This window comes from Aphis gossypii, chromosome 3 (assembly GCF_020184175.1).
Source record: "Aphis gossypii isolate Hap1 chromosome 3, ASM2018417v2, whole genome shotgun sequence".
In the NCBI taxonomy this organism is placed as follows: domain Eukaryota; kingdom Metazoa; phylum Arthropoda; class Insecta; order Hemiptera; family Aphididae; genus Aphis; species Aphis gossypii.
This window is the reverse complement of record NC_065532.1, coordinates 10352562-10379997: the sequence shown is the minus strand read 5'-3', so window position 1 is coordinate 10379997 and position 27436 is coordinate 10352562. Positions and strand designations below refer to the sequence as shown.

The 27436-nt window shown below is 27.9% G+C and overlaps 1 protein-coding gene and 1 long non-coding RNA gene across 2 annotated transcripts in view; one reads left to right on the top strand and one right to left on the bottom strand.

Annotated features, from left to right (window-relative positions):
• Positions 1–2500: 2500 nt before the first annotated feature.
• LOC114127599 (uncharacterized) overlaps positions 2501–27436 on the bottom strand; it is an 82009-nt gene continuing 57073 nt past the window's right edge. The window contains exons 12-20 of the long non-coding RNA XR_007605325.1: positions 22758–22979; positions 19468–19702; positions 19109–19380; positions 18901–19030; positions 16698–16960; positions 16462–16563; positions 14798–15799; positions 14090–14603; positions 2501–4158 (exon numbers count right to left, since the gene is read on the bottom strand). This is a non-coding gene — a long non-coding RNA (uncharacterized LOC114127599). The remainder of the gene's footprint in view (positions 4159–14089; positions 14604–14797; positions 15800–16461; positions 16564–16697; positions 16961–18900; positions 19031–19108; positions 19381–19467; positions 19703–22757; positions 22980–27436) is intronic.
• LOC114127597 (proteasome activator complex subunit 3) lies at positions 23022–27179 on the top strand. Its single transcript, XM_027991881.2, has 6 exons — positions 23022–23228; positions 23620–23652; positions 24054–24202; positions 24294–24450; positions 24516–24686; positions 26819–27179. Exons 1-6 carry the CDS (start codon positions 23202–23204, stop codon positions 27005–27007), a joined length of 726 nt encoding a protein of 241 aa, XP_027847682.1. The 5' UTR covers positions 23022–23201; the 3' UTR covers positions 27008–27179.

The window sequence follows — 27436 nt, the reverse complement described above, 5'->3', positions numbered from 1 at the left end:
GCATTTGACTTAAATTTTGAATAAGGAGTTATAGGTATTTCTAACTTCATCTGAACACTTTTCTCCAGATGTTTTTTTTTTTTTTTTGGAATACGCTTAATAGGAAAATATTCTTGAATATCTATCAGGTTTTCTTCATCAAAAAACAAATTAATTTTTTCTGCAAAGGATTTGCATTTTGTATACAAAGAGTTTATGTAATTTTCATTTCTTTTTTTCAATTTGCTTTTGTAAAGTTTGTATACACTGTATACTAGGGTGGCCCTTATTTATTATTTAGACGTTTCACGAGATGACAAATTTTGTACTCTTGTGTAAAGAGGTAACCATCACCGGCATCACCTGAACCAGGGCCGTAGCTGAAACAATATTTATTGACAATAAAATAATAAGCACACATATACGTCATATAAAGACATAGAAACTTTACACATCATCACAACTTTACACTTTTTCTTTACTCAGGACACGTCATCTCGTCGTCCGAAGAAACGTCTGACGCTGAACTACAATCCGTAATCCAATCTCCCATCCAATCGGTCGCTGGATCATCGGAATTATTGAAATGACAAAACGGTTGAAACCAACGGTGGCGGCCGCCGCAGGGGTTGCTAGCGGTTTTTCTTGCTGACCCGGAATCGATAATTTCTCTATCCGAACGTCGAACGAAATCTGACTGTTGGTATATCAACAAGTAAAATACAACATACACGACCAATATAAGAAAGACTCCGATCAGAAACACCAAGTTTAGCAGCTGAACTTCCGTGTGAAAAACGGCAGTCGATCCTGCTGCAGGTGATGGCATTGCAGGCGCAACGAGTTCACGCAGATACTGCAGAGATATTCAGAGTTATTTGCAGTTTATACGATAAATATAAATAAATGGCTAGCGTTTCAACAAAACAAATATTTTTAGCAAAATATAGAGTTGTAATATTATTTATTGACAATAACATAATAGACATCATACAAAAAAAAAAAAAACCATGGTGATCAATTACGATAAAATAAATTCGATAGTTTAATAATAATTATTTAAACATTTTTTTTTTTTTTAATAAAACGACGTTTGACGCAGTTAAAATTAACTTGATTAGGTATATTTAACGGCGGCTTATTAAATATATTGTACATTATAAATATAGGACTGGGATTTTAAAGTATACCTAATAAGCAAAAAAAAGCAAACTGTTTTGCACTGTTTTAAAAAAGGAAGCATATTTATTTTTAAAAAAAGCATGACCAAAAATTAATATGAAATATGAATAAGTTATAAAAATTAATAAAAAAATTTGAAAAATTAATTATAGTTAAATAAAAGAATTAACTACCTACTATGTATTTCCATATTTCCATAAATTATTTGCAGTTGTAAAATGACTTTTTTGTCCTACAGAATATTTTTATAAATAGAAAACGAACTCTCTAAATCCACTGAAGTGATCGGTGCATACTTCATACAAGAGGTTTCAAATTACAACACTAAATCTTAAATTTTGAAATGGTCAATATCGATGATATAGGTACTGACTACTGAGGGCTATAATATGTAGACCGATAATCTATACATTTAATAAATAATAATCAAGCCGATAACGAAAACAATAATAACCCAATATAATAATAATAATCATTTATTCCACATTCTGGGTTTTTACATATCTTATTAATTTATTTATTTTTATTACAATAGCATAATAAAAAATCCACAGCTGGAATAATTTTTAAAAAGTAATAAAAAAGCAAAAAAAATTATTTATATAAAAAAGCCAAAATATGTAAGCCTAAAATTGATTTATTTTGAAACAGAATGACGTGAAATGAATTAATACATATAAATTAGATATCTATCTCATATATAAAAAAGAAGCATATGCTTTAAAATCCGAGCCTAGATACATCTATCTCAGTGGCAATAACATAATGATGATAATAGAGACAATAGAGTAATAATTCTATATAAGAATGAAAATGGCTTAAATGCACTATGATAATTGATAAACAAAACAAATGATAAAATACATAATACCTATTATAAAACAATTAATAATTTTTTATTTAGTTTTTTTATTTTATTAAAATTTGATTTTTCTTATGTACTCGTACATTAAGTTCGTATAATATACAATTTGTAATACTATAATAAACGTAAAAGTTTTAAGTTCCTCGAATAATGTTTTAAAATTTTAACAAAATGATTACCATTGTTATTTATCGTTTAAATAATCCATTTTATAAAAATTGAACTTAAAATATCCGTAATAACTAATTATCTTTATATATTTTTAGATTTTATGGTTTTAGTATATGAAAACTTCAGTAAAGAATCTTGTATTCAATTTTCAAAACATAGATATAGAAAAAAATTTTTACAAATTTTTAATCGCAAAATTGCAATATTTTGCAAACTTATGACAATTGCCGTCAAAATTTCAACTTCAAATACGTATAAAAAATTATGCCTATGTATTTTGAAACAAATATAAAAAAACTTCTAAGGAACTTGTATATGTAATAAATTTTCAAGAATTTTGATTTTTGACCCATCGAATAATTTTTTTAGTAATGATTATAAAAAGAAAAAAATTGATAACGCCTATAATAGCTCTAAAATCGAAAAGTAAAAAACGTTAAACGGTGCTGTTACCTATATAATATAATCGTATAGTAGCTATAGTCGTTTTTAAACGAAGGATTTATTATAATTGTATATTATGTTGTTCGAAAGACAAATCGAAATGATTTTAATCGTAATACCGCAGGCTATGAACTATTATACTTAAAAAGATGTGTAGCAGCTCAGTTCGATTATTTATATAATTTAGTATCTTACATAAAATATCACTACATTATAATATTATTACATCGGTATTCATTCGTAAATTGTTTTATCTCGATTTCATTCACCGAAATAACAGTAGTTAATATTTTATTTCCTTAAGATAACTATTAAATTAAAATTATTATTCATAATATGAAACATTTGAACCGGAGTTGTATTTAGAGGCTCACCAATAAGCACACATATCATTAATATTATAATGTATATGTGCCCGTAGGCAACAAAAAATATATCATCCCCGTCAGACCATAAATTGAACATGAACGGTAAAAATCAACAGTGTGTATTATATTATAATATGGTATAATTAAACATAAAAAACAAAATAAAATCGTAATAATATTAATTATAGTTATTTTTGACTATACAGTAGGCAACATAAATTTAAATTGCTTGTAACATAATATACTATAGGTACCAAACGCATAATATTTTTTATACATATTATTCACAATATATGGCATCGAAAATATATATAATTAAAAAAGGTGGAAACTGTACAATAGGTGTCGAGTAAATTTCTTATAATGGATAAGTTAAATTTGAATTCAATAATACATCATTATAAACAAAAAAACAATCCTGAACGGAGACGGTCTGTCATTATTAGTTTTGTGTAAGATAGGCTAAAAAAATTAAATAGACTTTGTCAAAATTTGGTTTTATGTTTTATGTTTTACTTAAATTTTCGTTTGTTTTTCTCAATTATTTTGAAAAATACTGTGAATATTTAATTTGTACCTATTTAAAGTACAAATTAAGTCCAATTTTCTACCAGAAACCACCCTCAAAGTTGAAAATAGAAAAACATTTTTCGAATATTTGTAGTACACACACACACACATAGAATTCATATATCGTTTAAAAATCAATATTGGGAATACTCAATACATGCATAGCAGTGTGAGGAACATTACAAATGACTAGAATTTCCATTGAAATCTGAGTTTTACAGATCTTTGCCATCCCTGCCGTACATAAACCAGCATTAAGCAACACTAAAACGAATTTAACTATTATTATTTATTATACATGTACATATAGATTTTGACGAATTCGATGGATATAATGTAATTATACCTATTAAATTTTATGAATTTTAAATTACAGACAAAATCTCTAAACAAAAATAAGCACCACGGGTTTTAATCGCATATACTGAGATTTTTTCGCTCAACTTTGTGGCCGCTCGCTAATATTTTCGTCGTGTGAGTTACGGAACGACGAATAGCGATAGCAGCTACCTCGGTACCATCGGCACTTCTCTCCTCCCCACGAAAATTTGTTCAATTTGTTCCAGCTACGGCGTTGTCCTGTGGCATAACAAAAACAAGACACACAATAACTATATAATAATATACGATACACACGTAAGGCTAAACGCACGCATTCAAGTAATAAAATTTGGACATATTATCGTCTGAAATTTCGGGGACTATTAAACACGAATGTAATTGACGAGAAAAGCGGCATTTGCGCGTGTATAGTATACAATATACATATATTATAGAATATAATATGATCATATTATATTATAATAATTGTATTGAAATCGTGGAGAACGCGTACAATAATTTCTGAACCGTTCGTTCTCCGAAATCTCTAACACGATTCTCGTTACGGTGGCGCGCGATAACAAGAGACGATAAAATATATTATAATATAATATGTATATACAGTGATACGACGTACATTGTACAATATATTATATTATTATATATTATGGGGAACGGAGCAGATGTTCGCCGACTTTGTGACTCCCGCGGGCCCGTGGCTAATAGACGGCCAAATAGGACCCGCCGAGAATCCCGGCGACGTCCGTCCGTCCGGTGGTTGTTGAGGTGGCGGTGGTGTATTTGTCAAGTCAATAAAACCCCATTGGCACTGTACGCGCGTACGACGTACGCACATATACGTGGTAGGGTCGTCCCGCGTGTGGGCGGTCATCGTGACAGCTGGTGCTGCCTCGTCGACTCGAAATGCACTTCGGCACGACGATTTAGTGGGAACGCGTAGAGAGTCGACACGGTATACAATAAATAATATTATATGCCCACTACTTATATATTATATTATTATTATTATTATTCGTACGTACGACATTAGGCGCGCACAAAGCATTTTATCGCGATAATCGACCGACGAGAAACCCTCGTGATATATCACCGCATCATATGAATAGGACTGGAACTTTAATGCTCTTCTAATAATGTACTAAACATATTTTCATTGAGAAAATATGCGATTGTTATTTTTTAGATAGGTACTGCTGATACAGGAGCGATCGGCGTAGTGATATCGTTTTCGATTTACTGCAATATATTATGTATATGTCGCTCGCGCGCGCGCGCGTTTGTATGTGTGTTGTTTTTTGTGTCGGAAGACTTTAAAGTGGTTCAATCATTCGAGGATGATTTCTGTTAGGAAAATGTTTCTATAGTCGGTGCTTTTATGTTTTAGAGAGTCAAAATTAAAAAATTCGCCGTATTAAAGATAATCGAGAATAGTTGCCAAAATACGTCTTGAAAATATCAATGTGATGACTATAGAGAGAGGTTATAAATTGAACATAATGATATTCAATATTTGATTGATTAATTAATTTATATTTATATTATACATAGGAAAAAGACGTATGCTTGCTGGTATAAAGATAAAAACAAATGCTCAAAATTATTACAAATATCTACACAATACTTATACAATTATTTATTTATAATAAAGCAAGTCCCCTTTGCCTCATTCAGTTGATCTTATCAAAAATTACATTTTACTTCTAAATTTAAAAATCAAATTGTGGAAAGTTCAAATTCTCCACTTATATACGACGAAATCACGCAAGCGAATATGTGGAGAGAGAGATTTCTTGATGAACTATAGCACGACGATGTGTACTTATAGCTGAAACAATAAGAAACGAGCAACACTGAGACTACCTCACCCCTTGAACTGAGTTCCAAAGAAAACAAAGATGTAATTGCTGGTTTAATGTTAGGTATAGTTTTTATTTTAAGTTGATTTAAAATACATATATTATATAGCTAAGTAAATGTTTTATTAAAATTTAGTTATTTTTTGGAGAGAGAGCCAACAATTTCAAGCACAAAAACGGGCCATTTGAGCTTGAAATTATTTTTGCTTCATAGTTAGTAAAATTTGAATCCCTAGGGGGTTCGCTACTGGTGGGTTGACTTTTGACTATATTCGTTGATTACTAAATCGTAATACAAATATAATAAATGCATAGGTCATGACGAATGTATATACGACTTGTCATATAGGTATATACCGCCTGTTTAAGATGAATATATACGAAACTGAATACAGCTGCGCCGTATATTATAATAATATATGTATAATGTATATTATACGCGGATAAATACCTCCACGCGATAAGATTTTTTTCTGCAAAGACGAAACGTGCGTTCAATAAATCGGGTACTTAAACGGCATACACACATATAATGTATAATATGTATAGTACTATATACGATCAACAGCAGCGGTATATACGCGTGTACCTTTGAACGAAAAACACCTTTTACGCGAGCGAATTATATAGATGGAAATCTTCAGTAGGTGAGCGCGTATTATAAGAAAACGTGTCGTTTTCCGTCTTTTGGCCTTAAATATTAATTCAATTTTTTTCGTCCTGCCGCGACCACCGCCACCGATGCTGTGTAAGGACGACAACCCAAGTATTAATATATATAATAATAAAACGTAAGAAGGTTGGTATAAGGATATATTATGTATATACCTGCAGTATTATAAACATAATAAGCGCTAATGCGTCGCGTTTAAGGTACGTCACGCGTCTGCTTCACTTATATCATTGTCCATCGCCGCGATATTATCGCACCCGCCGCGGAGTGTGCATTTATAAAAACATATACCTTTATGTAAAACGGAATAACTACTATAAGTATACGCTTTTGGCAAATTCTTGTTTTTGATTGCCGACACACTCGCTGACTCGCCATATACCTGACGTGCATTTTTCGGATTATAACCAACCAAATCTTCAAAATTATTTCATACAATAAAATTGATAAAATTTTGAACATTATGCGAATTACGAAGTATAATTTCTCGCGTTAAAAGATCCTAATCTTTAAGAGATAAAAATCCATTAAAAAAATAATTTTATTAAGGGTTCAAATGTTCCATTCCAATAATAATAGGTACTTATACTATTAAATAATATTATATATTATGATTATGAAAGATACACTGCAGATTATAATTTATAACAAATGACTCACTCCTCACAATAAATAATACATTTTATTTTTTAAATTAAAATTATTTATGCTATAATATTATTCAGTCAAGATATAAACTCTTATCATATTGACCCACAATATTTTTGGGAACGACATGGCACATGTTAATTGCACAGATTACGTCCTTTTTAAACCATTTTTACTTTTTAATTATTTGACAGACAGTGATCCGAAAGTAATATTAATTTAGTATTATTTAATGAACTTGGCATGTTATTTTACAACAGTTTTTGATACGTTAGGTTAGGTTATATGAATAAATATATAGTTAGTTTCTGTACACAGAAAAAATTCAATACATATGCATGAAAAGAAATATCATGAGATTAATATTAAACTTTTTTTTATAGTTTTTCCTTATGAAATAATTCTACATAGGTACAATAGTCAATATACCATGTAAAAAATGTCAAAAATGAAAAAAACCCAAATGCCACATGCTGTGAGTGTTGCTCCTCATACAGCAGCAATAGATTCAAAGATAATCATCAATCATTAAAGTCGTTTCCGGACCACAGGATATATAGTATAAGGGACACGGAAATGAAAGAAATACCGAGAATCGCAGAACAATAATCTGCAAGACTAAACAAATATTTGAACGTGTATATATCCCCAATGACACAATAGTGTTTTCAAGTCATATACGAGATACTGCGTATAGACGTAAAGTGAACTAAAATAGGATTTGAGTACATGGGTCTTAACTCTGAACAGTTAAGGTCCAAGTGCACGGGTCCCTTTAGGGGTTTACACTATATGCATAACGATCAATTTATGCGTAAACTATATCCCAATTTTTAGATTTACATTTTAAACAGAAAATAACACTGTACAAAGATTTAACAGGTAGTCGAAACGTAGAAATCACATTCACATGACGTGACATGTGTAGATATAAAATACAATTAGTTACTGGCAGTACTTCTTCACTATAATACGGTCTTGGTTATACATAATATAAGCAATGAGTTGTACGAAAACGATTCGGTAATTTTTTTTTAAAACATTTTTTTATGGAATATAAAATATAATGTGTACGAACACCGCGAATTACGCCGATGGAGCATATTTACGTGCGTGCATTATTATAATAATAAATAATACAATATCTCGGAGGGCGATGTATATACACGCGGACGTCGACGAAGATTCGGAGATATAACAAAACGTCATTTCGAGTCATTTGTCCCGGTTAAATAACGTCATAAAACCGCGGCGGCTTACAGCTTGTGCACCGCTTGGCGTATATATATTATAATGTGCCTTATTATACACATATAGGCGCTGCAGCTGCCTCTTCGGTCAGCGTTATTTCTGACAGTATTTTCCACCTCATCGCACTCCAGACAAACAGTTTATAAAATATCATTTCATTTTTGATAAAACGCATACATACTATATGTATATAAATAGGTATATAACAATAATAATATAATAATAATACAGTGAGTATAATATGTATATAAAAAGGAGCAAACGAGCCCTAAACCGTACGTACAATAATATGTACCTACGTTATAGTCCTTTACAAATAATAATTGAGAACCTTGTCGAAGAAAACACCTGAGACTTCGTGTATAAATGTACCTTTATAGTATATATATTATATATTTATATCCTTTCTTCTTGTCTCCGCGCTTGAATTTGATTTTCTCGTGACCGTTTCCGTCGGTAACAATATATTAATGTATAATATACAAAGGTATTATGTACAATTATATAGCAAATTTTCAGAGAATTCGCTTAAAATCCAACTCGATACTTATTGGCTAAACTAGAGGTTTAATCGATACAATAAATCAGATTATCATATACAGGCCCGGCTCAAGAGACAGGCGATATAGGCCCACGCCTAGGACGGCATTTAATATTTTTGTATTAAAGATAAAAACTTAAACAAAGTTTGAATCATATTGTAGATTGGCATTTTTAACGGGCAACGAAGTGCACGGGTTTAGCTATTTATGTTCAACCGTAGACATCTGCAGTGTAAAATAAATTTAACATGTCTAAAATGGCAGATAAAAAAATATATAGTGTGTCTTATCCAAATTTGACGTTGAAACACGAATGGACAGATCAAAAATTAAACTCTGATAGAAAAATTAAGTCATTGCCAAATATGGCATTGTTGTATCATGAATTGGAGATAGAGACAAAAAACACGAGTGTAAGTAATACATTTAAAATCGTAGAAAATAACGAAAAATATTAAATTAATATTTATTCATCTTTGCTAGACAAATATTTCGTCAATACTATTTTGAACGTTCAACCGTAGACATCTGCAGTATAAAATAAATTTAACTCGTCTATAATGGTAGAAAAAAATATATATAGTGCGTCTTATCCAAATTTGACGTTGGATCACAACGAATGGACAATTAAAAAATTGAACTCAGTTAAAATAACTAAGTCATTGCCAAATATGACATTGTCATTTCATGAATTGGAGATAGCGACAAAAAACATGACTGTAAGTAATACATTTGAAATCGAACACATCGAAAAATTTAGCGCGTCTTGTCCAAATTTGACGCTGAAACACGAATGGACAAATCAAAAATTGAACTCAGTTAAAAAAACTAAGTCATTGCCAAATATGGCATTGTCATATCATGAATTGCAGGAAATAGAAACATCGCAGATTTCGGAAATAATAGCCGAAAAAGAATGCGCAAATGAAGATTTGGGAGTTCCAAAAAATAAACGGCAAACACCGTACAAGCGATTTAAACGGTTTTTTAAGCGCATGATGTGTTGTTGTTCTGTGGAAAATTAAAACTATTTGTGTTATTATTTTTTTTAATTTATACTTTATAAAATACTTTAGTGACTATGCATAAATTAATACAGCATTTCAATAATAATCAGTTAGTATAGGTAATTAATGAACTTTGTTTTATGCACCAGAGGTATAAAGTTTATTATAATATAACAGGCATACCATGAAAAAAAAAATTGCCTGTTCTATTACAATAAACCCTCTGATACATAAAACAAAACACACTAATTACACTTGCTATTATTTTTATTAGTTTATGCATAGCTGCTAGAGTATTCCATATTGGATCATATTTTGTTAAATGTTTAATATTATATAAGTTATAATAAATTTATGTTTTCGTTGAGTAATTTAATTGGTTTTTATTTGATAAAGGTATAATAGTATAAAATTCCAAAACGCTTTGGTAAAATTAATTTAGGGCGTGTGAAAATTGTGACTATGTTAGTCACATTTTTTTATAATTATATTTCAAATTTTTATGATATATGTCTAAATTTCGAAAATTTGCAAGTAATTTTGTAGTTGAAAAATCACAACATTTTTTGTGTTTATATCTAAGGTTAAAAAATTCAATACTCAGTTTTTCATAAATTTTCCTTCAAATAGCTATAGAGAAAACTTATAATAGGAAAAATGTTAAGTGCGCTTGAATTTTAAATGTTTATGAAGTCGCGTAACAATAACGATTTTCTTTTCGAACGAAATTAAATATATTACAATTCAAAAAGTATAAGTCATAGACCAGTGCCATAAAAATTGGGTGTGCAGGGTGTGCACGGCACACGGGTCACAGGCCTCATACTATACATAACAGGGCTTAAAAAATATTATAATAGGTACGAGCAATATGGCTATACAGGTCCTCTGGATTTGGTTTGCACACAGGCCTCGAGTAGTCTAATTACGGCACTGTCGTAGATACTTGAAAATTTCACCAGCTATTTAGATTAGTATTTTATACATGATTTAATTTCTGATCTAATTTTGATTTAATTAAATCACTTGAAATATTCGTTTTTGCTTATTTTTATTAAGGATATCGATAAAAAAATTTTGGCCGAGTCATAATACTTGAAAATTTAATACAAAGTTCTTCATAAGTTATTCTTAAACTGATTAAAAAATTTTAAGAACACATTGGCACAATTTTTTGACATGTATATATCTTATGGCTGGGGGTCATTCTGTTAATTTGTGCGACACCAAGAATGTTACCATTTGAGACAGCGATTGTCTATAGCAACCGGTTGCTATGTAAAAATGTATAAAAATAAAAATAACAAAAAAAAATAAATATATTATATTATTCGTTTAATCTAACTATTTTCAACTATTTTTTTTTTATTATTATTCTAATACCAAATATTGACATCGAAATTTTTATGTCGACTATATTCAGTAGAAACAAGACATATACAATATACATGTACCGATGTATCTGCATATAGTGTAGATACTCTTTAGTTTTTTTTTCATTATTATTTGAAGTTCAAATATTGACAAAAATTCATCAAAATTATGAATACTTGCAAGTAATTTTGCAGTCGAAAAATCATAAAATTTTTTGTGTTTATATCTAAATTTTTACGAAATTGCATAGGTTATATTTTAAGCATAATTTATCAAGATCTTGAATATTTACAAATAATTTTGTAAATTTATAAAAATTTTAGTATTCCTTAATAAGATTTGAAAATGTAGCACAAAAATCAAGAACATAGTACAATTTGTTATTATTAATTCGAAGTTCAAATTTAGGTAATACAAAATTAGGTATTTAAATTCGGGATAATAATTTTAGTTATTTTGTTATAACTTATTAAAAATATTGTTTCTGCATACTTAAAAATGTTAACGTATAATTTTTGTATATATTATATTTATCATATTTTATTTACACAAATGTAAAACAGTAAAGTTATCAGCCTTTTTTGACATTTTTTCTGCATTTTATATTATATGATATATATTTATTAAATAAAGGTAGTTAAAATTATTAAACTTTAAAATCATTTTTAAAATCTAAAATAAATCACGTATAAAAAATATTCATATAACATTTCAACGTATATAGAAAATATGCTGAAAAGGTCTAATCTCAAGAATTATTAAATCGGTAAACATGGTAACAATTTTGTTTGTAGAAACATAATAACCTAGTTATTTTAGTATATAAACAACAAATTATTTATTGTTGTCGATACGTATAATTATTTGGAACTTAGAATAATTTCACCAGTTTATTTCAAATAATTATTTGGACTTAGAATATTTTTACAATAAAACACTTTAAATATATTCCATCAGCATTTATTATTTCAACTTCCACCTCAAATCTACATCACTACGGTTGCTCACACGGGGCACGCTACAATACTGAACAGGCGCATATAAGCGAAAAGTGGACTGTCACGTTTAGTTTTTGAAGTTGTAGTTACCGTACGTTTGCATATAAATCATGCCTAATAGCAAAGGTCTACTACAAGACATAATACAGCAAATACAAAAAGAGTACCCTTAGGCCTTAGTACGTAGCAATGAAAATTATACTGAACGAAACAATAGACTTTTACAAAATTGTGAAGAAATATAAATTTAAGAAATTATACATGGTTTAATCTTTAATAAAGAATAGCAAGCTCGTAAAACACGACGCAAGTCAATCACAACCCGTACAGCACTACAGCGGAGTATGGCTGTATATGAACGCGCCAATAACCGAAAAAAAATGTATACACAAAATGCATAAAAAGAGCAATCGATCATAAGTTCGTGCCTACCTATGTGATCACAATCAAAACGGCTGCAACGATCACGTAAAGTGTTAGCCGAACGCCTAACGAGTAACTACAGACAGCTCGTAGAATATTATAAGTGTAGGTGAGCTATATAGAAGAGAGCTGAACTTAAAAAGTCAACGACTGGCGGACATTTGCCGGTCATATATATTTTATTCGTATCGTGAGAAGCTAGACAACTTTGAAAAAATATATAGAATATAGAATATAGATTATAGGTACATATCACATGTTATAAGCGTTTTAAATATCATAATTGAACTGGTTTTTAACAGGAAATAATGTAAAATATAAATATTCTAAACCAGGCGCGTACACAAGGGGGGTTCTAGGGGTTCAACCCCCCCCCCCCCCGAAATTTATAAATAGTACTATAATTGAAATTGTGTAAACTTCATGTTAGGCTATACGTTAGGTTAGATTATATAAGAATAAAAATTTAAAACCAAAACCCCCCCAAAATGTTTTTTTGTGTACGTGCCTGTTCTAAACGTCAAATTGGATTTGAAAACAGCATGTAGTACACTGAAATAAATATGCGTCGGCTAGGTTAGGCTAGGCAACAACAAAACAAAATCGATTCCGCATTGCACTATAAAAATCAAGTTATGTACAACATACTAGGGGAAGGAATAAGTTTTCACATACAAAACTTAACATCGATCTAATACGATGACTAATGAATAAACATGCACAAAAAAGTTAAAAATTCACTTGTTGTCAGTTTTTTTAAAAAAAAAACTAGTTTTACCTATTTTACACAGTGTAAATAAACTGCCATCGTTTTACAAACGCACTATACACCTTAAAGAAACATCGCAGTATATTTTACAACAATAATTACATGGAATATTTTAAAATTTAATGTGAAAGGCCACGAAATACCGTTTTTTTGAAAGAAACATATTATGTACAATATACTTGATGAAGAACTTTGTTTTCAAATTCTAAATTTCGCATTTATGATTTAATGTGATGACTAATGAATATACATGCACAAAAAAATAAAAATGAAATTAGAAATTTTTAGTTTTAAAAAATCTGAATGAGAACCAGTTCATGTGTGTGCCACATATAAATATCGAAAAAACCAATTCGGATGCAAAGACGCAATGTTTAAAAAAAAATCATATTTTATCGATATAGCCCACCACGATTCCGGACATCCTTATTCCCCAACTCACAAACCACACTATCTACACACGGTCACGCATGGGTACATCAGGTTTACCGCGCGTTTCCCTCCAATAATAATATATATAGGTAGATACAAAACAATATTTTCTGAAAACAACTTTAACGTTATATTAGATGTTTGTTATGCCTATATTGTAGCATATATACATATAATATAATATATTAAGTATACCTGTATCTCGGTAGTTGGTACATATCGTACGACCCAAAGGGCCGCTCGGATTGTTGTTGTTGAACAAATTTTTTTTTCAGCTGGCTCCAGAGGCGGTATCCACGCAAAAAGGTCAGATCTTAGCCGCTGGCGGCAGCGTCGGCGGCGGCGTCGGCAACGGTGGCGGTCTGTAATCAACGAGCATGTGCAAAAACCGTGTCGGTACGATTCAAAGGAATGGAGCCGCAATCGTGTAAAGATGTGTGCCCAGTTTTCTATTATATATCGTTTTTCGCGGCATTACGTCGAACAACAGAGCGAGAGACCGAGAAATGTATTTAGCACGTGCCTCGTATAATGTCGTATATTTAGGTGTACGCCCGCGTAAGTATACATATACTTAGTTTATGACGTATTACCTACCGACTGTTTATTCAAAGCATCGAATTACGATAATATATGTATAATAGCCGTGTATGGGTCTCGATTTTCGACCAATTAGTTCATTTCTGTAGCTAATTATTGTAAGCGTAAACTGTAATACAACAGTATAGTGGCTCCAGTTAATGCGTTGACTTCCGCTAATTATAATTATTATTATTATATTATATCTAATTATCTTAAACTTTTTTTACCATTTTTGATGTATTTAACATAACTCAAATCACGTTATAGTTTATATCAAATAATATATAAATTAAGCAAACGAAAAATAGCAATCATAGGTACCTTTAATTTAAGTAGCTTAAAATTGTATAAACTGACATTTGCGTCATAATTTGAACATGTAAGGTACTATTATCAGTAGTTAGTACCTTGGTGCCCATGTATAATAGCCAATTCATAGGTATACTGCATATCTACATAATATGAGTGTTTGAACAAATGTCATGAAATATAAAATTGTTTATTAATTATATGTAAGCTTTAAAAATAAAAGTTAAAAAAAAAAATTAATTATTAATTTACAAAACAAGTATAAATATGACGTAGTAATTGACAACAGTTATCATTTTGAACTCCAGTATTTCCTGCAATTTTATTTTACTTTGTAATATATCAATAAATGATTTAAAAACATAGTTGTAGAGACCATTTATTTGTGTGTTTAGACGTATAATATGTAAACTAAAGTAGTTTTATTTCTATTCAACACTTCTACTCGTCTCTAAGTAAATACCTATGACAATGCAAAATCCAACTATACGTGGTATAAAATATATATTTAATATCTTATCGTTTCTATTAGGTATTTATTATGTTGATTTTAAAATTGCATCATACGTATATTTGTAACAATTAGTCCAAAAATGTACAAAATATAGTTATAGTAATCAATAAAGTTTTGAACTTTATTATGAAATATAAAAGAAAATTCAAGCACACGACTGAAAATAAAAGAATATTTTGAAAGTAGTATATTGTATATTATTATTAAAATACCTATTATACTCGTGTTTATTCTGTTTCAAAGACAATGAATTTAAAATGTATTTCTCTAATTTGATAGAGTTACATACTTACATTTTAAAGTTTATAAAAAAATAGGCATCTATATCCTTAATTATTGATGGTTCCATTACGCTAGTCATCTATCCAAGATTTTCTAATTTAGTTGTTCGAACGTTGTAGCTAAATGATACTTTTACATATTTTCTATACTCATAACAGTAGTTTATTCTTTTAGTTATTTTCTTTTTAATGTTGGTTACTATGATAATAATAAAAATGCTGAAAAACAAAAAAAAATTTTTTTATAAAATATACGAATGTATCTTTATTTAGATTTATTTCCTTATGTACGTAGGTAGAGTTATTTTAGATATAGTTATTTTTCTGTGTTTTACCTGAGGCTGCAGAGGAAAATTTATTATATTTCTTCGATTCTTCCATAAAAAGGGGGATGTAATGGACGTTCCATATAGATCTCTATAGTTAGTTATATATACAATTGGGTCAAATCGAGGCGTGGTTATGGTTAAATTGGCGTTGCTTTTTTGGCGCCAGCAAATTACTTAGCAGGTGCATACTGTATGCACCATCACAGCATGAAATTATATTTTAATATGGCTATTGTTGCCATATTATCTATGCAATTTAATTTAAGACGATTTAACCGAATAAATGACAATAATTAAGTGCTCAGAGTAGGTTTATTTAAACACACGCCATACGGTATCAGGTACTTACATATACAATATGATTAAAAAAAAGCACTCATTATTAAACTCCAAAAACTTAAATTAAATTTATCTATACATTATATACTTTAATTTATTATTGATATGATAAACTATGATGTGTAATTACAATATTGTTCATACGTACAACTGAAAACAAATAATGAAAAACCGGTGAAACTTTAAATTGTATTATGAAAACTTAACACTTACGGTTATGTATGTGTTCGACAATTATTAAGAATAATAAGTATGAAGCTTTTTGTCAGATTTTATGAATGTACAGTTTTGAAACTCGCAGGTCACTCTTTCAACCTGAAAATATAAAATTGTATATATCGGTACATAAAAAATAAAGTACAGGAAAAATTTAAAAATATGGTTTTTAAGTCTTTTACTCATTAATATTTATATTTTTAATATAATATATGACACTCCTTAAAACTTACAAACCAATTCTTCAATTCGTGGAATTCTTTAAGTATTTTTCCGTACTTAAAATGTTGTGAAATGAAAAATAATAGAAAAATGTTAATATCAGGTGTGTAAAACCTCTATTTAAAAATAAAAATCTAAATTTTCTTAATTTTTTCTGTTGAAAATAATGATTTCCACACATCTTTTTGTGCATAAACACTGTTGAAACTCACAAATCACAAAATACAAGTTGATAGAATGTTAGATTAAAATAACTTGAAAAAAATCGATCAATCTGAAAATGATATTCAAAATAGGGATTATCATTAAAAAATAATAAGTTGTGTTATACATGATGTGCAAAATACTTGAGTTAAAAAAAGTTGTATTTAATAAGAATTTATGATATATTTGTCTAATTTAATGTTCAGGCCAGTTCTACAATATTTGCATGCCTGAGGGTAAGGAGTGATAAAGACGTGTACTTTGTTTCCGAGGACAAACTTGATTTATACTTATAATACGTACATTTAGATAAGTACTCATGTTATTAAATAAATTCTCGTACATGCAAATATATTTTAACTGAGGAACAATAAGCTATAGCTTTATTTTAATTTTATAATTGATTTCACTATGCTATAACATTATTATATATTAACAAAAACAATATCGTTATTTATTTAAAAAAAACATCTCGAATGTGCCATCGTAAAGATATATTTCAATCAGTTTCATTCTCAGGACTTTGCAATGGGGAGGGGGGATTTGAAAATGTACTAAAATACGAAATTGGGGTGCTCTACCCCCACATCCCCCGTAATCTTAATGTTTAGGGTAATTAAATATTAGTTATAACAATTATAAATGCCTATAAATAGCATTAAAATAAGCGAAATATCTTGAAAATTAAATCTTGTAAAGAAAATTCCAATCTAAATAACTGATGAAATTTTCAAGTATCTACGACTTATACTTTTTGAATAATAACAAATATTTAAAATCGTTTGAGAATAAATCGTTATCGTTGCACGATTTCGTAAAAATTTTAAATTCAAACGTTCATAAAATTTTTCCTATAATTTTGATTCGAGTTTTATCTATAGCTATTTGAAGAAAAACTTATGGAAAACTTAGTGTTGAATTTTTTTAACCTTAAAAATTAACACAAAAAATTTTATAATTTTTCAACTACAAAATTACCTGCAAATGTTCGCGATTTTGACATATTTCATAATTTTTTAATCTATAAACGCTTATAAAAAAAAAAAATTATGACGAACGATTTTTGATTTTTTTTTTTTAAACTACAATAAGAAAAACTCATAAGGAACATCGTATTAAATTTTCAAGTTTTTTTGAACGCCCAAAATTAATTTATCGACACTTCAAAAAAAAAATTCTCAAAAAAATCGAAAATGTCAGTTGTTTTTAAATATCTAGCCAAAAAAAAATTCAAAATATTTTGAAAAATTTACTATACATAGATGACACTAGTATAATGATTTCGTGAACATTTCAAGTATTTACAATAATTAGTTTTTGAGTTAAAACTATATGAAAAATCGATTTTTTTGAAAACTACTTTTGCGTAAAAATTCCAGTTTTTCCGTCTTTTTTTTTTGTTTTTCTCATTTTTTTTTAAAACTGTAGGAAAATGTTTACTTTTGACCTCTATAATGCACCAAGGATATTCACTTTGCCATCGGAAATCACCGTTTCGGAAAAAGTTAAAATCAATACATACATCACTTCGTTCAGAATCTAAAAAATACGGCAGATTGGGGGGGTCAAACTCCATAAACTCCCCCCCCCCGTGAGTACGCCCCTGATATCAATGTATTCATACATCATGTATTTAATATGATAGCTTTATTAAAATTTTAAATCCTCTATTATTGCTCATCTATTTATTGCTAATACATATATTATATCATGTATAGTAAGCTATATTATGTGGATTTAGCGCGGTGTATACACCTTTATACAAGCAAAAAAGGATCGAGGTGAGACCCGGAGAAAAACTTCACGGTAGACTAAGTAAAAACGCTTATTTGAATTCCGATTCGTCTTACGAATGTTTGCGAAAATCCCCCGAATAACATATTGACAAATAACAAAGTAGTTGGTTATTGTGTCTCCGTGTAAGTAGTGTGTGTATCTCACGTTACACCGCTCATCTTAAAAAGACGTTCGCACAATGCTTTTAGGTACAATATATTATTATATACACACCGCGGCCTGCTTGTATATTAAATCCCGGCCGATGCGCAGCTGAATATCGTCGCGTGAAGTGTGAAACTTCCGAAAAGCTTCACCGATGCGTTAACGTACTGGACAATGCTTAAGAAGACATATATCACACCTTTTGGAAAAATATAGAACCCGTTCCAACTATTATTGTTTTGTATTTTAGATGAAGTAGCTACAAGTAAGTACCTACCTTTAGATATCTCCTATAGGATAATTCATGATAAATGGGTATATGTATATGCTTTATATAATATATGTGGTATAGGCGGTAGAGCGTGTATGTGTGTGGTTTCTTTTTTCTAATCCTCAACGCCTCGAAACCTGCAATAAGACGGTTGACTGGTGATCATATTTTGGTTTTTGTGAAAACAACCCTTTTATGCAACCAAGCGATGCAAACTACCCTTTTGATGTACATCATATTGTGTGCATACGCCGAACACATATCTGCAAATACTGTGTCTACAAACAACAACAAATTCGATTCAATTGTTTTTTTTATAGATATTTCGTTTTAAAATTTTAAAATAAAATTAAAGCAGCACTTACTCAACAATTTTTTAATATTTACACATGTTCTTATCGTTGTATCCACGTTGATTTTTAATGAATGACATTTATAATTATTTATTATAAAAAGTGTGTATCGGCAATATAATGTTCACATTTGACTAAATTGAATATATATTTAAACAAAATGTATGCACAAAAACATAAATAATAATAAGACTTATTGAAAACTGAGAAAGATATAAAGTTTAATTTGTTATCATGTCCATAATACCTAAAACAAAAAATTATTTTCCTTATTAGATAGATGATATAAAATGCATAAACTTTTCTGATCAATTATATAATTGTATTGATGTATAGGGTAGACGGCAAATTCTTTATACAATTTTAAGTTCAATTGTTCGATAGCTATGATATTCCACGTCCTATCTATAAGATAATAGCTGTAAAGACGTATAAGGCATAATATTATACAACTCTCGTCGGGAAACTCAGCTTTTAGATATATTTGTATACAACGTGTGCTGTATTGAGTACTAACTATCTAAGTATAACAATTTAACATTTGAATTTAACCAAGTTGCCGTATTATTAATGACTAATACTAATCCTGATTATAACTAATAATAATCTTGCAACCAATCTAACGAACCATTATAGTACATGTTTTTTATATTTTATACAGTTATACAGAGTGTAACAAAAATAACTGAAAATGATGTGATTAACTAAACAAAATATAATAAATTGTTTTTCAATAAATATTACATAATATAGATATAATTAACAATCATCAAAAAATATTTAAATTAAAAATGTTTTAAAAAGTCAATAAAAAATAAGAATAAAAGTGATTACAGTTATGCTTAAAACTTATAGTTAGTATTATTTCTGTTGAGTGTTACACTTTGACACTCTGTATATTATACATGTCACCATAATAATTGGGATAGGCCGAAAACCATCAATAACGATACGCAGCCATGCGGGAAACAAATGAATAACATGTATTATAGTATAATAATATTGTCTTAGACAATAAATATTGTTATATAATATCTCATTAACTCGTATCTTCTGTGATACATTTATTCATATATAGATAAATATAGACACAAAACTTCATAAAATAGTATTATAGAATAATTAATAAATTGGTATATATTGAGTATTGATGGGTCATGATATATGAAACAATCGTATTGAAGAAACTGATATAATGATGAGGTCCATCTTATAGTAACACACTGTTAAAGTGTTAAACATTCAAAGCAGTCAAATATTACGATTGTATGTATCGCTTGAAATAAATTAAAATCAAAATATAAGAAGCAATATTGCACGCATATAAGTACAGTACTATATGCTTCATAAGTTTTATGTAATATTTATTAAAAAAAAAAGAAATATTACTTACTTACTTATTTTGAGGAGTACCGAATAATCGTATTGCAAAAACATTACAAATTAATATTGTATATAGTTTTTCAAATTTACAATAATAATATATAAGTAGTACCTAATAACCCTATTCCTTTAAATGTCGACGTTTTGAATCAAGAACAACATCTGTCAACGATCCATGGACAAGAATAAAACTATTTATTCTACAAAATCCAAAAAAAAAAACGAAACTTTACAGTAAATAATAAATACCTAAACATAAGATTAATACTTTTATCAATTACTTAATCAAGTATACAAACAATAAAAATGAATTTAAGACTAAAAGTGTGTACAACTTGTATCATTTAATCAGTCTAATTTTTATTCATCAATTTATTTTGTATAGCTTTTTTATATTTTATAATTTATTTTATTTTATCAATATTCGCGCGCGTTTCGCCCGAATAACATTATGGTTCGGCGCGATTTTTAAATTGTATAGTAAGCTTTGTGTTCTAGCAAATAAAATTCGAGGCGATTTAAAATCACGCTCGCGCGGCAAACTATTCACCTAGTCCTAGGGTGTCAGGACCTTTAATTTATATTATCGATAAGTGTTGTAGTGTTATGCCGAGTACTGCGTATAGACTATAGATGTATATAAAATGGTGACACGTCAAAATATCACGGAAAAAATAACCCCGCAAGAATATTCCATGACAAAATATGCCGCGTAAATATTAATTCAAAATTTGAACCTTTTTATTAAAGTTACATAGATATTAATACAATACAATTATTACTGACAGTTATTAAATACAAAAAAATTAATTAAAAAATGTTCGTTAAAAATTATTATAATTATTTAAAACATTTATTGTTGTTAGTTTCATCATTTCTTCTTACAACTGCACGTCTAAATTTTTATATTTTGGCCTATTTTTTTACTCCAGCTTTGGATAAATTCTAGCATTTTCTTATTTAAAATTATAAAATGTGATAATTATTTAATTTAATTTAAGACCATTGGCTCGCGACACGCGTTGTAAGTAATGATATAAAACGAGACAAACGACTCACTATATACGATATACCATTATCAAAATAACGAAGAACACACTTTAGATAAAGTGCGATTATTACTTCTAATCGCAACTGTTATAATAAAGGTTAACATTTTGAGTTATTATTTTAAGGGATATTATATCGTGGAACCATGATATTAAAATATTAAATAATATGACGTCCAAAAACAAATGTTTAACTTTAAGTGAAAAAATTAAACTAATTGAATCGACTGAAAAATATGAATTAACTGTAAAAAAAATTTGTGAACTTTTCACACTGATAATGTACAATTGCACAGCAATGATAACTTATGATATAAAAATGCATCAATCAATAAATAAAATAATAAATTAGTTAATAATAAGGGGTGGCAAAATATGATTCTAGCCATAGGTACTCTATTTTTATAATACGGAACTCAACACCACTACACTGACTAAAATATTGGAGGAAAATAGACATAATTTTATTCAAAAATAATATGGAGGAAAATGGAAACCAACCTTTTTTTTTTTGGACGAAAATGGGTAGTGGAGGAAAACGATATCTCGTTTTTGGTGGAAAATAGTCCCGCCCATAAAAATACCCTATAAAAAGGTTAGAAAGTTCGCATTGGATTGAAAATGTTTTCATCAAAGAAAATTAACTTTTGGAATCAATTCTCAATTTAAAAAAAATCAGTAAAAAAGAAAATGGCAAGTATTTTAACAAAAACATTAGAAGAATTTTGGAAAGTGTGTAATTCCGTAAGTATAATAAAAAGTAAGTAGGAATATAGAATATAATAATAAATAATATGTTTAATAATTTGCAAGAATAAAATACATGTATCTAATATTTATTTATTTTTTATTAATTTTTGTTTTTGTTACCTGTATTAAATGGAAAAAATATCCGGTCACCACCGTTTCCATATTACACAGATTTCACTGTATTACTATAACAGGCTATTATTCTATTCTGCGCTATTACTATATATAATTCATGATAATATTTATTATTATCATGAATTTATTATTTATATTATGACAATGTAACGCTATCTGTATGTCGAGACGTGAAATGCTTGTATACCGTAACCGTGATAATATAACCTGAAAATAATTTGAAAATGTTTAAACCTATCATTCAATACGGTCATCATTCGTTTCTCATGGCAATTGCTTTTGTTTTATAAAATCTTATACTTATTATATTATTTATAAGAGTTGTCAATACTTGTCATACTTGATCACTATATAGTATATACGTTCGAAAATACCATAATATTCAAATTACATTCAACTTACAGTTACCAAATTGTTCATACACAGAATATGGCCCAGACTGAAGCATCAAAAATGGTGAATAAAGTATATTTAATATTTATTGTCTGCATAACCAGTTGAAAATAATCAGTACATGATTGATGAATTAAATAAATGTTGAAAATTTGTGTAGATCATTTTACTCACGTTTAAGATTTTTAGTGCACCGTTTATGAAACTCATTATCATGTTAATGACGAAATGGATATACATCACTTAAATTTTGTACCTACCTAATGAAAATTCTTCACAAATCAAGTTTATTTTAATTATCATTATAAATAATTTGTACATCTTATAATTTTACTGGTACACTGGAACTGAATGATTTTTTGGCTGCAAACATTTTATAATTAAAAAATCAAATAATATTTTTTTTTACATTAAATTCTGTTATTAATAATTTACTTATTTGTTTTTTTTTCAGGCCAAAGAGTTTCATGAAACATTGAAGGTTGACGTATGTATTGAAACTATTTTTACTTATAAGATTAATTAGATCTGTAGATCTCTACCATTTTCATCTAAAAATGAATTTTATAATCGAGTATTTTTTCTTGTTTCAAAAAGTAACAATTTTGGTACCTACGCTGTACTCAACTATTATGAATCCCATTATTAATTATTAATTTATCAATTGTTCTTATACCAAAAGTGATTTGAATATCATTCATTTCATATAATTAAAAATGTTTCAATAGTGATAATTTTTTTAATTATAAGTTATATGTTTATAACTCTTAAACATTATTTTAATATAATACATATACAATAATTATATTTCTAAAATAATTTTAAGGATATATGATGTTAAAGTAAATGTGAATATTTATTTTATTAATGTTTATATTAAAATTACAGGCAGAGAATCTGATAGTTCAAAAATTTCCTGAACGAATAGTACATTTAAATGAGTTACTCAAAATGCCTGTGTTTCATATTGCTGGAACAGACCTAAATTGCAAATTTGAATTTCCCACAATTTCTAAAGTAGAAAATAATGTAAACAAGTGAGTTAAAAAATATATACATAAAAAGTAATTATATTGGTTACGCTATAATTTAAGATTATTAAATATTTAAACAATTTTTTGATTTTAGTTGTGATGGTAAAAATCCAGGGAAAAGGCCACGTTTAGATTCAAACTCACATGATTCAATTCCAGTACAAACATCCATACCAAACAATCTAAAACTTGTTGAAGCCCTTAAAATTCTTAAAACCAATATCAAACAATTATCTGCAGACACCAATACTGTTCGTAAAATATTTTTAATATTTACATAACTATCACAATCATTTGTTTTAATCTTTATTTTTAGTTAAAAATGTGGATATCCTTATTAATACCTAAAATTGAAGATGGCAATAATTTTGGAGTCTCTGTGCAAGAAGATACTCTTGCTGAGATACAGCAAGTCGAAGTCGAAGCTACCAATTTTCTTGAACAAATATCACGCTATTATGCATCTCGTGGAAAACTTATTTCCAAGGTTTGTATTAGTTTTAATAGTTTAAATTATGTTTAATGCATTGCTATTTTTTTTGAAAATTACTAGATTGCTGATTAGTTAATTATTTTTAGTCTATGTAATTATTATATTATGCTATTACAATAGGATTTAAATCTAGAACAAAACTTATTTATGATTTTAGAATTCTTATAAATTAAAGTTTCATAATTTTAGGAACAAAACAACATAGTTCACAAACTTTTCATAATCAATGTTTATATAATATAAGATAATAAAAATTCTGATATATTTTATGGGTTTATTTATAGGTTTTTTTGATACTATCAAACTTTAATTATATGGAATTTCCGGTACCTATTAGTTTATATTTATATCCGGTCTAATAATTGTCAGCTTATTATTTTGTTAGTTTTTGGTTAATAGGATATTACACCTGCATATGTTTTCGTTTTTTAAACATACAGCATTGCAAATTTGCATTCAGTAAAACTTACTTATTTTGTGTGGTTAGCTTTGATGTTAAAATTAATTTACATATTATCAAAGTTATTGATAAATTGGTTATTGAGACATGTTGGTGTTTTAAATTATTTTCATTTTTTAGTTAGTTATGATCATTTTTAATATTTCTCTTAAGAATGAAAATATTGAAAAAATTCAATGCCCAATCACTAATAGTATTTTTTCCTTTCACTTTTATAATAGATCAATTGACTCATTGATATTAAAATTAAAAACACAAAATTGGTTCTATTGAATGTAATTTTTCTATGTTGTATGTTAGTAAGACTGAGAAAACAAATGAGGGTGTAATGTGTTTTTAACATCAAAATATTTTTAAAGCCTGCTCTATTATTTTTCACTCTCAAATCATTCCTATAAAATTTGAAAATCTGCAATGTGACATTAAGAAAAAATTTCCAACTCCCATCCTATAAAAAAATAAGTAGATGCACCAAAGGCAATATTCTTTCCTCGACTAAATAATGTTTATACAACAGATCGATCTACTATAGTTTAACAATACTATCCTTACTAATTTCACCGATGATACAGTCTTAAATTAATCAAACAACGATATAGTCACTGCCACAAACAACTTACAAAATTACCAAATTCAATTACTCGAATAGTTCATTTTATTAAAATTAAGATTAACAAAAGCAAATTTATGTATGTCACTTTTACCTTAAATTCTAAAAATATTTCTTCTGTTTACCTAAATGACCAAATACTTATCATCTATAATTATGTTAAATATCTAAGTCCCCTATTCGGATATCTTTTATAAATAATAAAAAATATATATTAGTAAATACTAAATTGTAAAATAATGATTGAAAATATTTTATTTGTTGTACATTTTAACATTTATTTTAAAAACGATTTATAAGTAAAATTCTGGTTTCACTCAAATTAAAACGATTCTTAATCCTTTTCAGTCAAGGCTAACAATTTTAAGTGACTGTATGTGATAGTGCTTAAATTAAGCATTTTAATACTATTAATTTTTTTTTTTTTTGTTAATTAATGTGAGTTATAAATTTAAAACCCATATTGTAGTTTCTTAATTTTAAATTTATTTGCAGTTTTTAATTATTCATAATTTTTAGAATTTTGGAAAGTAATGTTTTGGAGGTTTGCCAAAATGACAGTTACAATTATTACCTTGAATAAGTCAAATAGAAAAGTCTAAAAATGTTAATTTTATCTTAAAGATAAATAAGAATTACATATTTTTTATGAAATAAAAAGTTATTTGAATTGAGAAAATAAACTCAATTCTATTTTAGTATGAGAGCAAATAAAATAGAATTTTCAACATAATAATATGTACTATGTTAAAAAAAAATTAGCAATGATAATAGAATAACTAAGTATTATTAATTGTTATAAATAAAAAACTTTTTAGAAGAAAAACTTTCCTATATAAATTTAAAGTTTAATTTATACGTTTAAGGTATTTATTAATTATTTTATTTTATTTTAATACTACTAAATAGTTACTATTCAAATTTCAATTATCCAATGTAAAATTTGGTTTTAGTTATAAAATATACACATCTAAAAATATAAAATAATACATTATACATTTTAATATGTTGAAAACAAATATATGAGATTTTTAATAATTTAAATTGCTTTTTCAGGTTCACAAATACCCATTCATTGATGATTACAAGTCTGCTGTTGAAGAATTGGATGAGAGACAGTTTTTATCTATGTCTATAACAATGCACGAAATCCGTAATCGTTATTCAACACTGCATGATATAGTCATCAAAAACTTTGACAAAATAAAGAAGCCTCGGTCATCAAATACTGACAGTTTATATTAAGCGCAGTAAAACCATACTTAAAAGTTAAAGATAAAAATTTATATCCTCATCATTCCCTCAAAATGTTCATATTCGTTTCAAAAATATAAGCAACATTTTAACAAAAGAATAAAATCTTATACAAAACGTTATCTTCAGTTTAACAATAAAGATGTACTGGGTAATAATAGTATATCTTTAATGTTTGTAATTTACAATTTACATGCATCCTATCCTATTAAATTGTAGATTTATGAGAACCAGACAATATAATATGACATAGATAATGAATAATAATATTGTAATGATACATTTTTCTACGCTTTTCTGTTACTACTGTATATTATTATATTAAGGTTTTTAAAATATTTAAGTTTGTCTACAATTTATTGGTGTAAAAAATATTATCAGTTTTTCTTACATTTGTATACTATTTTTTAAAGGTTTTAT